This window comes from Scyliorhinus canicula, chromosome 9 (genome assembly GCF_902713615.1).
Source record: "Scyliorhinus canicula chromosome 9, sScyCan1.1, whole genome shotgun sequence".
NCBI lineage: Eukaryota > Metazoa > Chordata > Chondrichthyes > Carcharhiniformes > Scyliorhinidae > Scyliorhinus > Scyliorhinus canicula.
The window spans coordinates 64,106,007-64,123,612 of NC_052154.1; the positions used below are offsets into that span (position 1 = coordinate 64,106,007).

General features: G+C 44.4%; 1 protein-coding gene across 7 annotated transcripts in view; it reads left to right on the plus strand.

Annotated features, from left to right (window-relative positions):
- Positions 1 to 17,606, plus strand: part of ctcf (CCCTC-binding factor (zinc finger protein)) — a 71,811-nt gene that overhangs the window by 38,548 nt on the left and 15,657 nt on the right. For 4 of the 7 annotated variants that reach the window (XM_038806780.1, XM_038806784.1, XM_038806781.1 and 1 more), the window contains exons 8-10: positions 4,101 to 4,286; positions 6,634 to 6,769; positions 10,194 to 10,376. In XM_038806780.1, the coding sequence (XP_038662708.1) occupies positions 4,101 to 4,286; positions 6,634 to 6,769; positions 10,194 to 10,376 (505 nt within the window). The remainder of the gene's footprint in view (positions 1 to 4,100; positions 4,287 to 6,633; positions 6,770 to 10,193; positions 10,377 to 17,606) is intronic. The other 3 variants (XM_038806785.1, XM_038806783.1, XM_038806786.1) reach the window with 2 other exon arrangements.

Here is a 17,606-nt window from a genome sequence, read left to right on the forward strand (position 1 = left end):
CCTATCCCTGTAACTCCGTAACCCCACCCAACCTTTTGGACACTAAGGGCAATTTATCATGGCCAATCCATCTAACCTGCACATCTTGGGACTGTGGGAGGAAACCCACGCAGACACAGGGAGAACGTGCAGACTCCGCACAGACAGTGACCAAGCCGGAGATCGAACCTGGGACCCTGGAGCTGTGAAGCAACTGTGCTAACCACTGTGTTGCTGTGATGCCCAAATGTGCTGTACAAAAGCATATTAGTTGGCAATTATTTTTTTACCTTGGCAACCATTTGATGAAAGTGATAGTTATATGAAGGAGTCCGATTCTTCAGCAAGAGAATCTGCTCTTCAATACTATTTGACATAACCATAAAAATGTCTTTATTGGAATGAAAGACATAACATTTTAAAATATTATGTGCCAATGTATAGCTCTCTATGCAGTAAGTACAACCTAACATTTACGAATCTTAGCAAAACAAGAACTTATTTATAAGGCATATTGTGATTCTGCTGCATTTGGTTTTTTTTCCCTGACCATACTACATTTATCACTATTTGACTGTGGAAGATTGGAGGACAAGTGGTATGTTTATTTTTTTCTGTCTTGTTCACTATTCACATAGGATTAAATTCCTGCGCAATTGTGCTCTTTTGAGCTTTCCAGCCTTTTCACACATGGTGGTGGGGAGGGGGAGGCCGATGAGCAAAACGTGGAGAGGTGAAGTTCGCTTAAAGTTAAAAATGATTTTTTTTTAAAACTAAGATACGAAAATTGCTCAGTAAAAAACTAATGAGCAATAAATTAGAGTGCAATTGGGTGTATGTGTACCTGGTTCACCCCCAGTCTCCGGGTGCTCACTCACTCAGCCTCACCCACTGAGAAGGGGTGAGTGATTGTGAGGATGAGTCAGAACCGAGGAGCGTGACAGACTTAAGGACATTCTGTCCTTCACACACACTCCCTTGCACTCTCGCCCTTATCCATTCTCTCTCTCTCTCTCTCTTCCCACCCCCGCCAGTCCCACTCCGGCTGCATCATGTCCAGCTCCAGAGGCCTTGGTGCCTCAGGCCTCAAACTCACTGTCGTTGGTGCTCACAGTACCTCCAATCACAGATTATCTCTCCCACACGCTGCTGATAGGTTCACAATTGAACATATCAAAACACGGGAAAGAAGCAGCCTGATTGGAAGAGCAGCTCCATGTTGACCTTTTGATTCAAACATCATGATTTGACTGGCATTTTGAAAACTGGCTCCGGATGCTGTGTGGAGGAGAGGGCTCCATCCGGTCCTCTGGCCATATGTTGGACAAGTCTGCTTTTGACTATCTCTCCAATTTTCCTTTCATACATTACAACATTTATTCTCTACATTCCTTATATTGCAACGGAGACTTCAAAAAGTACTTCATGGCTGTAAAGCACTTTGGAACATCCAGAACGGGTTGCACGGTAGTACAGTGGTTAGCGCTGTTGGTTTACAATGCCAGGGTCCCAGGTTCAATTCCCGGCTTGGGTCACTGTCTTGAGCGGAGTTCTCCCTGTGTCTGTGTAGGTTTCCTCCGGTTTCCTCCCACAAGTCGTGAAAGGCGTATGTGTTAGATGAATTGGACATTCTGAATTCTCCTCTGTGTACCTAACATATGCCGGAATGTAGTGACTAGGGGCTTGCAGTGTTAATGTAAGCCTGCTTGTGACAATAAGTATTAATCTTAATTATAAGGTTAAAGACCCTGAAAGACGCTGTTTAAAATATGTCTTTTTATTGCTGGCAGGAATTTTGTCTCTCACACCAGCAGCTTTTGGTTTTGCTGTTCAACTAGAATGAAACAAATTTTATTTAGAAGTGCATCTTTGCAGCACTATGGGAAACTGAATTTTTGCGTTTAAGTTTTTGCAAGATGTTCTTGCAAATCACTAGTGCCATTTGACTTGATTGAATTTTATACTACTTTGGTATTGGCTCAGTGAAATTTACCTCTATTTGAATCCTTTCTAATGATTGACTAGTCTTAGAGACGGGTGAAGACACATGCTCTGCATGTGAAAAGCTCAAAAGCTTGCTTTAACATCTGAAGAAGGGCTCAAAGTAATTTGTTTGCTGGAAGTATGTTATGGTCGCAATATTTTTTAATATTGGTGCCTTCAGGGACAGTGACCATGGTTTCTTGTTCTGCACAGAAGAAGAGCATCATTGACAGATTGGATTGGAAAAGTTACTGCAGATGAGGTGCAAATTCAGGAGTGTCCATGAGTTCGATACATGGGTCAAGTATAGCCCCATATTGACTCTGTCCCCCAGTGAAAAAAGTGTCAAGCTTTTCTGGAGTTTACCGATAAAATTGGCAACCAGCCCAACTTTAACTAAGTTACATGATTCTTACTAGCATCCTCTGCACCATTTGAAGCAGTTAATTCTGACTTGACTTCATTCAGATTGGTACTAAAATTAAATAGGAAGAAGCAAAACCTACTGCTGAAAGCCGTGTAAGACTGGATTTGTTAAAGTAGTTGCCATAGCACCATCTTCTATTATATAATAGGTAGATGTAGCACTTCCCCACCCCACCCCAGAGAATGGCACTAGAGGAGGAAATTACATTTTAAGGGTTTCTTGAGAGAACCAGAGCATTAATTTCTTGTTTATATCTCCTTTTGATATAACATTGAAATTGTCTACAAGTTAAGAATTTGGTTCTTTGAAAATGCTTTTGCCATTAATTAATAACTCTTTAAGACCTGCTAGACATTTCAGCAGATATTGTTTTTCTAGTTTTTCAGTTGCTTTCAGCAGTTTGAACTTTTAGTCCAGTTTAGAGCATCTGTATTTAATAATTACTGTTGCTTTCAAAGCAGCTAGAATTTGCAGAGATGACAGCAATGGAGAAGGTCTTATTTATAATAAAATTAAAACTAACATAGTAACAACTTGTGTTTTGTATAGTGATTTTTTTTTTTAAATCAAGAAAGTATCCTAAGCTGTTTCAGAAGGTTTAAGTGCTGGTTAAACCCTTGTTTTAAGAGATGGGCTTTGAGAACGTTTTAAAAGTGAACAAAGAAATGGAAAGGCAGAGGAGTTTGGAGATGGCATTGCAGAGAACTGACTAGGCAGCTGCAGGTTCCATTACCAGTGGTTCAGAATTCAGCATGTCCAATTCACCTAACAGCATGTCTTTCAGGACTTTAGGTAGTTACATCAGATGTACGACAACAGGATTATCATTATACCCTTGCCTTCAGCTGACGTATAAGGAGATTTGGGGTAGTCTCAATTTTCTTTAAAGTTCAAATAAAAAAGGCATATAATAAATTCTTCAAAATTTACAAATAGTTGGATAATTTCCTCAAACCCATTCCAAAATACATAAAGTAAGATGTTGAACTAAACTTGCAGGTAGTGCTATCTGTGATCAGGTCACACTTAACTAATAGATGGACACATTAGCTCACTTATATTGTCCACAAATACAAGGGGTATTACAACATAGTTGCAAAAATGTCATTTTGCTCATTTCCACTTGACCGTCAAACTGCATTTTAGTTTTACAAACATCAAATCAAGATCCATGTTCAGCCACTTCAAAATAATGATCCATCTTCTCTCGAGGCAGGGCTTTCAGGGGAGAATATACAATTTTTATCAGGATGCTGAAGGAAACCTAGCGAGAGGAGTTTTGGGGCGATCCAAAGAAATTTGAAGACTTAGTATTTTGAGTTTGTGGGTTGTGAAATCAGCAAGGATGGGGAAATATGGATGTGGGATTTAGTTCTGGATTGCATTTGGGCAGCTGAGTTTTTGCATATTGTGGCTTGTGGAGCGTGAAGGATGGTAAAGTAACCTAATAAACTAATGAAAGTATCATGCATTTCAAGGCAGAAGTGACAATAACCAGTTTTAGTGGTGGTTGAAAAGTTAGGGTTGAAGTGTTGAACAAGATGTCATGGTGTGTTTCAGCCTGAGTGAGTGGCTGGTAATGCGAATCAAATCAAAAGTGAGTGGAATTCATGACAGGCCAGAAATATTTGATTCACCTTCAATCACCTTTATTTTCAGAAGCTGTTTGCTGCCTTTAATTTAATGCTACTTGTTTTCTCTTTTCTCACTGGAGGAACGTCACATGGTGATGCACAAACGAACTCATACTGGAGAGAAGCCTTATTCCTGCAGCCGATGTGATAAGACTTTTCGGCAGAAACAACTATTGGATATGCACTTCAAACGTTACCATGATCCTAATTTTATTCCTGCCACCTTTTTGTGCATAAAATGTGGCAAAACATTCACTCGTAAGGTACCAGATACTATATTCAGATGAAACCGCTTATTAATTGCCAACAAAAACCTTTGTTTATATAATGCCTTTAATGTTGAAACTGTCTTGAAATACTTCAGAAACATTGGAAAAACTGATGGCAAGCATTTATAACAATTTAGTACGGATGATCAAATAATTTTTTTGAAGAAAAGTCTTGTATGAGAAGGGGAAAGTAGAACGGTTGAGAAGTTTGGGGAGAAATTTCCAATGGTTGGAACTTTGGTAACTGAAGCCATCTATACTGATCGTGTTGAAAAAAAAAGATGTACAAGCGACTATTACTAAAGGATTGGAAAATTTAGAAAGAGTGTTGCAGAGTTTGAGATTAGAGAGGTTGGGGCAGAGTCACGGTTGTAGAGAGGTTTAAAGATGGGGTAAAATATTACGTTGATTTTTTTTAATACCATTTGAATATCCTTAAATTCATTTGATGCAAGTATAAATATGTGATCGAAATTAGCACTTGGAAATGTAAAAAAAAGTAAATTACTTTGTTGCAGTGAAAAAAAATTTTAACTTTAATTTTAAGTTGCATTTTAGTTTTGCTGTCTGGGGGAAAAAGATAACTGGGAATTTAAATAATGCGTATTCAACCACCACCAAACAAATTCGCGGGGAAATCACCGTAGTTGTATAATTTTGATGGTGATTGTTCCCACTTCTGTGCTTGTATGGTTCTTCCTGAATTGAACCTTTCAATCAATTGATGGAAGAGGCAGCATTGAGACCACAGGCGGAATTCTCCGCTCCCCACGTGGCGTGAGAGAATCGTTTTTTACGACGAACGGCGATTATCCGAGCCCGATGGGTCAAGCAGCCGGCCCTTCACGCCCGTTTCACCACGGCAGCAACCACACCTGGTCGCTGCATTCGTGAAACGGGCGCCAGATGCCCGTTTGGGGCATCTAGGGGCCCGGTTGGGACGGGAGCACCGCGACTGTGCTCGGGAGGGGACAGGCCCGCGATCGGTGCCCACCGATCGTCGGGCCAGCGTCCAAAACGGACGCACTCTTTCCCCTCTGCCGCCCGGCAAGATCAAGCCGCCACGTCTTGCTAGGCGGCTGAAGAGAAAGACGGCCACCGCGCATGCGCGGGTTCGTGCCGTCTACATGATGAAGTCATCCGCACATGCGCGGATGACTTCATCATGTAGACGGCACGAACCCGCACATGCGCGGATGACTTCACATTCTCGGTGTGACGAGGTCGCTGCCGAGAAAGACGGAGGCCCACTCCTAGCCCCCCAGGTGGGGGTGAATTAGGTGCGGGGAGTGGGTTCCGAGGCCGTCGTGAACCTCGGCCGAGTTCACGACGGCCTTCACGAATTCGACCGGCTGCGGAGAATTCCGCCCCACATATATGATGATGAAAGCAAATTTATATGCATTTTAGAAAGTAGTTCCAGGCAGTGCAAGGTCAGAAAAATAATTTTTTGTGGAAGTTAAAGTTCTTTGAGCTAATAATACATGAGGATTCTCTTTGTATGACCTTCCAGCTCTTTTTGGTTTGGTCTGCATATACCATTCCAAAATAGTTAAGAAAGTGGTATAGCCGGAGAAATTAAATGCTGTTGTCTGCTGCTATGATGGACTACTTGTCACAAGCCTGCCTGATCTAGACATTATTGTTTATACCAAAAACTACAAAAGAATGAGCCATAACGGGGGCAGCACGGTAGCATTGTGGACAGCACAGCGGCTTCACAGCTCCAGGGTCCCAGGTTCGATTCCGGCTTGGGTCACTGTCTGTGCGGAGTCTGCACATCCTCCCCGTGTGTGCGTGGGTTTCCTCCAGGTGCTTCGGTTTCCTCCCACAGTCCAAAGATGTGCAGGTTAGACCTTAGTCCATGATAAATTGCCCTTACTGTTGGGTGGGGTTACTGGGTTATGGGGATAGGGTGGAGGTGTTGACCTTGGGTAGGGTGCTCTTTCCAAGAGCCGGTGCAAGAATGGCCTCCTTCTGCACTGTAAAATTCTATGATCTATAACGAAGATGGAGGCAATTTGGTGGAACCTCTGTCCTGATTTTAATCATGTGAACAGTATTCTCACTTTTTTTTAAAAAGCACATACTTTTTAAAATATATTTGTCAGGTTATTTATTTTGTTTCCTAAAATTATAGGAGTCCTGGAAGTTGTCATGAAAAAATTAACTTTATTTCCCTCTCCAAGGATGTTGCTTGGCCTGCTGAGTACTTCCAACATTCTGATTTTATTTCTGATTTCCAACATTCGCAGTATTTGGCATGTTATTGATTTTCCAAATAACTTGCAACGCAAATATCTTCTACATAAACATTTTGTCGTTGGCATGCTTCCTGCAGAATACAATGACGAAACATGCTGAGAATTGCAGTGGGCCAGGAGGCGATGAAGGAGATACTATAGAGCGGAAGAAGAGCAAAGGACGTGGGAGGAAACGGAAAATGCAGTCCAAGAAAGGGGACTCCACTGACAGTGGTAATATTGAACTCTTTTTAAATGCTCTGCTGTGGTACCAGTTACTTGACTCAAAGATTTTGCTGTAGCACCTGTAGGCAGTGAGGTCTGACTTTTGGGAGGGAGGTTAAGTTAATTAAAGGAAGCCAACACCGATTTGTAAAAGGCATATCATGTTTGACAAAGTTAATTGATTTTTTTAATGAAGTAACAAACGTTTGAGCAAGTGAATGCAATGGACATTGTCTATATGGATTTTAAGAAAGCATTTGTCAAATTAACACACAATAGGGGCTGGTTTAGCACAGGGCTAAATCACTGGCTTTGAAAGCAGACCAACACAGGCCAGCAGCACGGTTCAATTCCCGTACCAGCCTCCCCGAACAGGCACCGGAATGTGGCGACTAGGGGCTTTTTACAGTTACTTCATTTGAAGCCTACTTGTGACAATAAGCGATTTTCATTTCATTTTCAAAAAGCTCCTTGCCAAAATTGCTACAGCATTGAGAAACCCAAGTTCATACAAAGGTCCTTTTCTATATTCGGTGCAGGCTATTGATCGGCATGAGAAGGTGTTGGTAAAAAAGATTGTCTAGCTATTTTTGATCGGTTCACAAGCGTACATCATGTATCCTCAGTCCAGAAGGATGAGCAACTCTGAATATGGGGGAGCCACTAATTCCCAGCATGCATAAGTGATTATAAGAAAGACCCAATAGAGACTATGAAAATTTCAAGTCCAATGAAGCAGTAGGCTATTGAATCAAATACCTCGGTTTTCTTATTTAGACCTTTGTCTTTCAACGTAATTGCTTAGCCCATTTTCTGCCCAGCCGTTTCTAATATAACTGTTTATTATCAAAGCCATTTATTTCCCTGTTCTACTGGAATATCAGTGGTTGCAGCAAGTCTTTCTACCTCTGTCAGCTAGAAGGCGGCTAAACCGTCAGCCTTTTCTGAGCTTTATAGCTATTTATTGTCAAGGGCTTTGCATCGTAGTTCTGCCTCTTCAAAACAGTGTGTAATATTGGTTGGCGAGGATTTTCTGGGTGTTGGGTAATGGATTGCAAAACTCATTTGAAAGACGTTATACTCATTCTTAAAATGTGTCCCTTGTGATATACTCGTCGAAACAGTGCTCTTGTCGACAAATGTGCAACAGGCTTGCATCAATTTCATTTAGCAAAATAATGCTTACAGCTGAAGGGCTTATGGGATGCTGGACTTCAGTGAAAGATACATCAAGGAGATACTGCTGCTGTTGAGCTGGTTATCTGTTGTAATATATGCAGTTTCTGGGTGTGTCGCTTTTGGAATGATATAGCAGCCTTGGAACAATTCTAGTGGCGACTAACTGGGATAATAAAGACCACAGGTCCTGGGTAGAGTGAGAGACTGGATTAATTTGAGTTACTGTCCTCTGAGTTGAGATGGGGGGATAGGATTGAAATATTTAAATCTACAATGGGAAGGATATTAAATAATTCAGCAAACGGTCATGGAATTGTGGGTAAAAAGAGCATATGTGAGTCATCTGAAACGAAAGAGAAAATGCTGGAAAATCTCAGCAAGTCTGGCAGCATCTGTAGGGAGAGAAAAAAGTTAACATTTCGAGTCCGATTACTCTTTGTCAAAGCTCTGCTGGCAGCATCTCCACAAATGCTGTGAGACTTGCTGAGATTTTCCAGCATTTTCTCTTTCGTTTCAGATTCCAGCATCCGCAGTAATTTGGTTTTATTATATATGAGTCATCTCTATGGTTTAAATGAACTACCCCGTTCTTTCTCTTCAGTGAGCAATGTAATCTTTTGCCATGCCATATATTTTGTCCTCATCAACTTACATTTCACTGGTCTCCAGGCCTTCTGGTTAAAACATTTTGCAATGTTCTGAAATGTGTCAAGTGTGAATATCTCAATATTAACCCATTTATGCTCTCTAGTTTGGGTGGGATTGGTATCCTGTTCCAGAAAGGAGAGAGGCAAACTGAACTTCTTTATCCTCTCCCCATCTGTGAGCATAGGTGTTTTTGAATTTTTAAAAAGTTGGCTGTGGCGTCTTTCCCCAAACCCTCCATTTGAGGTCCAATCTTAAAAGTAACACGTAACAAACTCTTTATGATTAACTAAGGTCAGTTTATTTCGCAAATTCTGGGAGGGTGTTAGAACATAGAACATACAGTGCTGAAGGAAGTCATTCGGCCCATCAAGTCTGCATCGACCCACTCAAGCCCTCACTTCCACCCTATCCCTGTAACCCAATAACCCCTCCTAACCTTTTTGGTCACTAAGGGCAATTTAGCATGGCCAATCCACCTAACCTGCACTTCTTTGGACTGAGAGGAAACCGGAGCACCCGGAGGAGACCCACGCAGACACGGGGAGAACGTGCAGACTCCGCACAGATAGTGACCCAGCTGGGAATTGAACCAGGGACCCTGGCGCTGTGAAGCCACAGTGCTATCCACTTGTGCTACCGTGCTGTTGGGAAGGATGTTCACAAGCTCACATGTACACATACAATAAGGAGGATCAGAATAAAGAGAATGATGAACGACAGTCAAAGAACCACAGAAATGAATATTCACGTGATTACAAGTCCCCAAAATGAAAGTCCAGAGGCTATAACCTCTGTGGGAAACCAGAAGAGATGGCCACTCTTGAGTCATGTGATCTGGAGCAGCTATCTTTTCATTCAGCAAATGTCTTCTAAAATGGCAAAAAAAAGTTTGGATTTTTTTTAAATTAAGCTTTATTGACGATGGAGTTTGCACATTCTCCCCATGTCTGTGTGGGTCTCATCGCCAAAACCCAAAGATGTGTAGGACTGGCGAAGCTAAATTGCACCTTAATTGGGCGGGGTCAATTAATTGGGTACTTAATTTTTTTTAAATGTCTTTTAAAAAATGAATTTAGATTATCCAATTCATTTTTTCCAATTAAGGGGTAATTTAGCGTGGCCATTAACCTACCTTGCACATCTTTGGGTTGTGGGGGTCGAAACCCACGCAAACACGGGGAGTATGTGCAAACTCCACATGGGCAGTGACCCAGAGCCAGGATTGAACCTGGGACCTTGGTGCCGTGAGGCGGCAGCACTAACCACTGCGCCACCGTGCTGCCCTTAAATGTCTTATTGACATGATGAATATTGATCATTACTTAATGTGGTTTAATGACCCTTTCAATGTGAAAGCTTGAAGTTTGTGGGGGATCATTTCTACTATTCTCACAGCAAGTGACAATGGCATACTGAATATAGCAGCAGGGAAAGCATTGCTTGAGAGGAATTGAAGAAGACATTTTTAAGAACAAAATAAGTTGTAAGGTGGCTAATCTTTGCCCTCAAACAATACTAAATTGGATTTTCAGTATTGGGTGGGTTAAACTATCTTGTTTTGATGCTTAATCTTGTTTTAATCAGTGTATACTATCTACTTTTGTAGATGATGAGGATAATGCTGAACCTGAGCTAGATGGTGATGAAGAGGACGAGCCAGTTGTGAGCAAACCTGAGGAAGAGGATGAAGAGGAGCAGCCTATTGCAGAAGTTATACCCATACCTACACCAGTCAAAAAGCGAAGGGGTCGACCACCTGGCAAGGCTAATCAATCAAATAAAAATATTGGTAATGTAACATTTTATATATACATAAAAAATTGCATGTTCTGCGTAAATCCAGTTCCTGTTTTTGGTGCATCTTTGGCCCAATTCATGAATCAAACAATAGGATCATCTCTTTGTGAAGTGCTCGTCATGTACTTTCAGAAAGTGGAGTCGGACACTTTAGGAACTTTCAAGCGGCTATTGGATAGGCACATGGAGCACACCACAAAGACAGGGAGTGGGATAGCTTGATCTTGGTTTCGGAAAAAGCTCGGCACAACATGGAGGGCCGATGGGCCTGTTCTGTGCTGTACTGTATATGTTCTATGTTAATACCAGGAATAGGAATCATGGTTAACTGGGTCTATTTTAATATTTTGTTTTTCCTAGTATAGTGTAATTGATGCCAAGCTGTCCAGGACTGCTATCCTAAATGAGACCACTAACTCGACGTGGGCCTGTTCTGTGCTGTACTGTATATGTACTGTTTGGCTCAGTGCTGCAATTAGCCAGGCCAGTTATCCATTGAGCTGAGCTAGGGACGGAACTGTACTGTCGTCTGGACTTGCACATTCTCCCCGTGTCTATGTGGGTCTCACCCCCACAACCCAAAGATGTGCAGGATAGGTGGATTGGCCCTGCTAATTTGCCCCTTAATTGGGAAAGAAAATTAATTGGGTACTCACTTTTTTTTTTTAAAAAGAGCACAGATTTACACATGGTAGCAGGATTTCATTGCTATAAGGAAACCTAGCTAAAGGAGGGGCCAAATTGGTAGCTACACTAAGGACATGGAACCAGATGAGGCAACATTTGGCTCCCATCTGCAGTAGCCATAAGTTCCCACCAGTTATGCTCGACACCACTTTCAAAAAATGGAGACGGTGGGAGATGCTAACAGTCGGGGACTTTTACAAGGGGACAGACTAGCGGCACTGAGCGAACTAGTGGGGGACCTGGAACTGCAGACAGGACAGGAACTTATGCACCTCTAGGTCAAGCACTTTCTCTGCAAGGTTTCCCGGGAACCACATTACTAGAGGATCTGATAAATATAACACGGACAGTAAGGAAGGGGGAACTGTGGGAAAATCTATGGGCAGCTACTAGACAGGCCGAGACTGCCACTGAACGAAGCCAGACAAAAATGGGGAGAAGAACTGAGGACAGAGATGGGCTGGGGACTCTGGAGCGAAGCATTGAGCAGGGCCAACTCCACCTCCTCCTGTGCAGGCCTCACGCAGAGCGCACCTAACCAGAACCCGAATACACAGGTTCTTTCGGAGTTGGAAGATAAATGTGAATGGTGCCAGAGAGGCCTGGCCAACCACATGTTCTGGGCTTGTCCCAAACTTGTCGGGTTCTGGACAGCCTTCTTCGAGGCAATGTCTAAGGTTGTGGGGATGAGGGTGGAGCCGTGTTCGATATTGGCAATCCTCGGGTATCAGAACAGCCAGAGCTACACACAGGGAAGAGGGCCGACGCCCTAGCTTTTGCCTCCCTAATCACATGCTGCAGAATCCTGCTTGGCTGGCGATCAGCTCCATCAGCCACAGCTGCAAACTAGCTGACAGACCTAGTGGAATTTCTCCATTTGGAGAATGTCGAGTACACCATCTGAGGGTTGGAAGAAGACTTCCTCAAAGCATGGGGGCAGTTCGTCAGTCTGTTCCAAGACCTGTTCGATGCAAACAGCGAATAGGGAAAAAGCAAGAGACGGGAGAAAGCAGACAGGGATACATAACTCTAAGGGGAAGGGGGGAGGAAGAGATGAGGAAACTCAGGGGAACTACAGGGAGAAGCCAAACCCACAAGGCTGGCAACAGAAAACATTGGGGGGGGGGGGGGAGCAAGCAAAGGGGAGAATAGCTCGGGGACAGAACAGCCTGAACGAGAGAGGGGGATGCCAAGGAGGGGGTGGAGGGACACCAAGAATGCTTGTACATAAGAATGGCAAGCACTGTAAATATGAACGTAAAGTTTTACTGTGCATAAATGCCAATAAAAATATATATTTTAAAAAGGGGCAAAATTTGCAGCTCAGTATCCCTGGATACAGTTGGCACGGGTGGGAGGGAGATAAAAAAGGAGGGGGAGTAGCACTAATGATTAGGGAATCAATTTCATTGTGAGAAGGGATGACTTACTAAATGAGTCATCAAGCTAGGCTTTATGGGTTGAACTTGGAAATAAAATAGGGGCAATAACACTACTGGGAGTATAGACTCCAAAATTATGAAAGGGAAATAGAAGAGTAAATATGTAGGCAAATTTATGCCTGTAAGCACAGGAGGGCAATCATAGTAGGAGACTTTAGCTAGCCCAATATCAACTAGGAATCTAACAATGTATGGGGAACTGAGGGAGAGAAATTCATGTAATGTGTCCAGGAAAATGTTTTAATCTATTTAGTGACGAGCGAGCCCAACAAGATGTGATGTAATTCTGACTTCCGGTGGCGGCTATGAAGGAGTAAGTCGCACAGTTGGTGGGATCTTTGGACCTTTTCCCCCGGACTTTTTCCTGGTTTTAAACGGTGGATTTGAAGGCTAAGGCAATTGGGCACCGTTTCCAAGTATTAGTGTATGGAGCAAAGAACCAGAAGTGCACGAAAAGGCAGAAATAATAAGTTAGCCAAGAGCTGTGTTCAAGCTGCAGCAGGAGACAGTATGGCCGAGGACCGGACCCCTGGGGTGGCGGCGCAGCGACCAACGGAGCAGGTGATGCAGGCCATCCAAGATGGTTTTGCCAAGCAGAAGCGGGAATGTTTGGACCCGATTAAAGAATCGATCGATCGGCTAGAGCATAGATTGGACGCCCAGGATCGGGCGATCCAGAAGCTTGAAAAGGCGCTGGCTAAGCAGGAGGAGCATCAAACAGCAGTGAAACTGAAGGTGGGGATGCTTCGGGCCAGCAGAAAAGGCTACTGGAGAAGGTGGAGGACCTTGAGAATCGGTCCCGCCGGCAGAACTTAAGAATTGTCGGGCACCCGGAGGGGGTTGAGGGAGCAGACGCTGGGGCATGCGTAGCAGGTATGTTCGAAAAACTGTTGGGGGAGGGGGCATTCCCCTGACCGTTGGAGGTGGACAGGGCATACAGAGCGCTGGCAAGGAAGCCGCGAGCGGAGGACCCTCTGAGGGAAATGGTGGTGAGATTCCATAGGTTCCTGGACAAGGAATGCATTCTTCTGTGGGCCAAACGAACGCGGAGTTGTAAGTAGGACAACTGTATCCTCCGGGTGTACCAGGACTTGAGCGTGGAGGTGGTGAGAAAGAGAGCAGGCTTTAACAAAGTCAAGTCTATTTTCTTCAAGAAGCAGGTGAAGTTCGGTCTGCTGCATCCGGCTAGTCTTTGGGTCACAAATGAGGACCAGCATCACTATTTTGAGTCACCCGATGAGACGCTGGACTTTGCTAAAAAGAAAAGGACTGGTGGGGGTCTGAGAACTCTCGAGCTTTGAGACAACTTGTTGGCCTATATTGGGCCCTTTTTCCCCCTTGTTTTTGTGTTTTGTTTTCCTGTTTTAAATTGGTGATGGCCTCCTCTTACTGTTTCGTTTCTGTTTTGGGGGTTCTGTATAAGAAAAGCCGGGGCGGGGTTGATTTTTCGTTTTTGGGTTCTTTTCTCTGTGGATGTTGGTAATGTCCCTTATGTTTGTATTGATGTGCACTTTTGTGGGATGGAGGCGTGCCTGTTTGTTTGAGTTTTGGTAGGTGATGCTTTCGTTTTTGTGTTTTCTTGCTGTTGGGGTTTGTTAGATGAGGGAATTTGTTTGTATGAGCTGGGGGGGGGGGAGCGAAGGAACAATAGGTGGGAGACTTCTTGGCGCCGGGGGCCACCATGCTAGCTGGGTGAGCTAGCTCGCGGGAGCACAGTGGGGGGTGTGCATATTTTTAGTTTAGCAGATGGGTTAGGTTTTGAAGTAGTGTTGCTGGGGAGGAAGGGGGGGATTGGTTCTGCTGACATAAGAACATAACATAAGAACTAGGAGCAGGAGTAGGCCATCTGGCCCCTCTAGCCTGCTCCACCATTCAATGAAATCATGGCTGATCTTTTGTGGACTCAGCTCCACTTTCTGGCCCGAACACCATAACCCTTAATCCCTTTATTCTTCAAAAAACTATCTATCTTTACCTTAAAAACATTTAATGAAGGAGCCTCAACTGCTTCACTGGGCAAGGAATTCCATAGATTCACAACCCTTTGGATGAAGAAGTTCCTCCTAAACTCAGTCCTAAATCTACTTCCCCTTATTTTGAGGCTATGTCCCGTAGTTCTGCTTTCACCCGCCAGTGGAAACAACCTGCCCGCATCTATCCTATCTATTCCCTTCATAATTTTTAATGTTTCTATAAGATCCCCCCTCATCCTTCTAAATTCCAACGAGTACAGTCCCAGTCTACTCAACCTCTCCTTATAATCCAACCCCTTCAGCTCTGGGATTAACCTAGTGAATCTCCTCTGCACACCCTCCAGTGCCGGTATGTCCTTTCTCAAGTAAGGAGACCAAAACTGAACGCAATACTCCAGGTGTGGCCTCACTAACACCTTATACAATTGCAACATAACCTCCCTAGTCTTAAACTCCATCCCTCTAGCAATGAAGGACAAAATTCCATTTGCCTTCTTAATCACCTGTTGCACCTGTAAACCAACTTTCTGTGACTCATGCACTAGCACACCCAGGTCTCTCTGCATAGCGGCATGCTTTAATATTTTATCGTTTAAATAATAATCCCGTTTGCTGTTATTCCTACCAAAATGGATAACCTCACATTTGTCAACATTGTATTCCATCTGCCAGACCCAAGCCCATTCACTTAACCTATCCAAATCCCTCTGCAGACTTCCAGTATCCTCTGCACTTTTCGCTTTACCACTTAGGGGTATCAGCTCAAATGGGGAAGAGCGAGATGTTTGTGGTCCAAGCGAGGGATCAGGAGAGGCGACTGGGGGAATTGCCGTTCAGAGTGGTTGGGGACAGTTTCAGGTACCTAGGTATCCATGTCGCTAAGGATTGGTGCAGGCTTCACATATTGAATTTGGCCCGGCTGGTGGATCAGATGAAGGAGGATTTCCGGAGATGGGATGTGCTCCCGTTGTCTCTGGCGGGCAGAGTTCAAATGGTAAAAATGGCGGTCCTCCCAAGATCCCTATTCGTTTTTCAATGCCTTCCCATCTTCATCCTGCGGTCCTTTTTAAAGCAGGTCAATAAAGTTATTGTGGGCTTCGTGTGGTGGGGGGGGTGGGCAAGTCCCCTCGAGTGGAGTCGGGGTGATGGTGGGCTGGCGCTGCCGAATTTCAGCAATTATTACTGGGCGGCTAATATAGCCATGGTGAGGAGGTGGCTGGTGAGGGGGAGCCGGCGTGGGTGCGCATGGAGGTGGCTTCTTGCAAGGGCACAAGTCTGGGGGCGCTCGTAACAGCGCCTCTGCCGTTCCCGCCGGTGCGGTACTTCACCACTCCAGTGGTGGTGGCGGCCCTGAGAGCCTGGGGGCAGTGGAGGAGACATGTGGGAGCAGAGGGGGTATCGGTGTGGTCCCCAATCTGCGATAATCACCGGTTTATCCCGGGTAGGATGGACGGGGGGTTCCGAATTTGGCAGAGAGCAAGGATCGAGAGGATGGGGGACTTGTTTATACAAGGAAGCTTCCAGAGTATGAGGGCGCTGGAGGAGAAGTTTGCATTGGTGGGGGAAATGAATTTCGATGTCTGCAGGTGCGGGACTTTTTGCTGAAGCAGCTACCAACCTTCCCACTCCTGCCGCTTAGGGGGATTCAAGATAGGTTGGTTTCTAGAGGCTGGATAGGAGAGGGGAGCATCTCGGACATGGATAAAGAGCTTATGGGATCGGAGGAGATGCAGACCAAGGAGCTGAAGCAAAAGTGGGAGGAAGAGCTGGAGGGAGAGTTAGAGGGGGGCCTTTGGGCGGACGCGCTGAGTAGGGTCAACGCGACCGCAACATGTGCCAGGCTCAGCCTGATCCAATTTACGGTTGTTCACTGGGCTCACATGACAGTGGCCCTGATGAGCAAATTCTTTGGAGTGGAAGACAGGTGTGCAAAGTGTGTGTGGGGGGGGGGGAGCCACGAACCATGTCCACATGTTCTGGGCATGTCCAAAACTGAGGGGATTTTGACAGGTTTGCCGATGTCATGTCCAAGGTATTAAATAGGAGGCTGGTAATGAGTCCAGAAGTGGCGATTTTCGGGGTGTCGCAGGATCCGGGAATCCAGGAGGAGAAAGGCAGATGTTCTGGCCTTTGCTTCCCTGTTAGCCTGGAGGCAGAAATTACTGCCATGGAGGGACTCAAAGCCCCTGAAATTGGAGACCTGGCTATTGGACATGGCTGGCTTCCTCTGCCTGGAGAAAATTAAGTTCGCCATGAGAGGGTCTCTGTTAGGGTTTGCCCGGAGGTGGCAACCATTCGTCGACTTCTTTGCAGATAATTAATCGTCAGCAGAAGGGCGGGAGGTTAGGCTGGCGTAGATTAGGGGGGTAAGTAATGGGACCTGCGGGAGAAGGAGGTGGTATTTGCACTATGTTAATATATTTCTTGTTATGTACATTGTTTATTTTGTTGCTGTTACAATGCCAAAGAAATAGCTCAATAAAATGTTTTTTTTTAAAGATGTGATGTAATTCTGGACCTAGTCTTGGGGAACTAATAAGGGCAATGGGTGAGGTGACAGTTGGTGACCATATTGGGAATAACGATAACAATTCAGTTAGATTCAGTATTACCATGGAAAAGGGCAGGGAAAAAGCAGGAGTAAAAATTTTATACTGGGAGATGGCAAATTTAGTAGAAATGAGAAGGGATTTGGCTGAGATGGACTGGCCAGCACTGCTAGAGAATTAATCTGTGGAAAACCAGTGGGAAGCATTGAACTGGGAGATCATAAACGTATAAAGTAGACACGTCCCCTCCAAAAGTAAGTGTTGTAGTGACAAATCTGACTCCCTGGTTGTCTAGAGGAATACAGAGGAAGATCAAACAGAAAAAGAAAGTGTACAATAGACATAACGAACTAAGCACTGCAGATAGCCTAGATGAGTGTAGAAAGTGCAGGGACGAAGCCAATAAGGAAATCAACGAGACGCCATGAAAAAAGATGAGCAAGTAAAGCTAAGGAAAACCCAATGATGTTTTATAAATATATTAATGGTAAACGGTTAGTTAAGGGAAAGGTGGGACCTATCAGAGATAAAAGAGATGGGGAACTTGTGTGTAGGTGCAGAGACTGTGGGA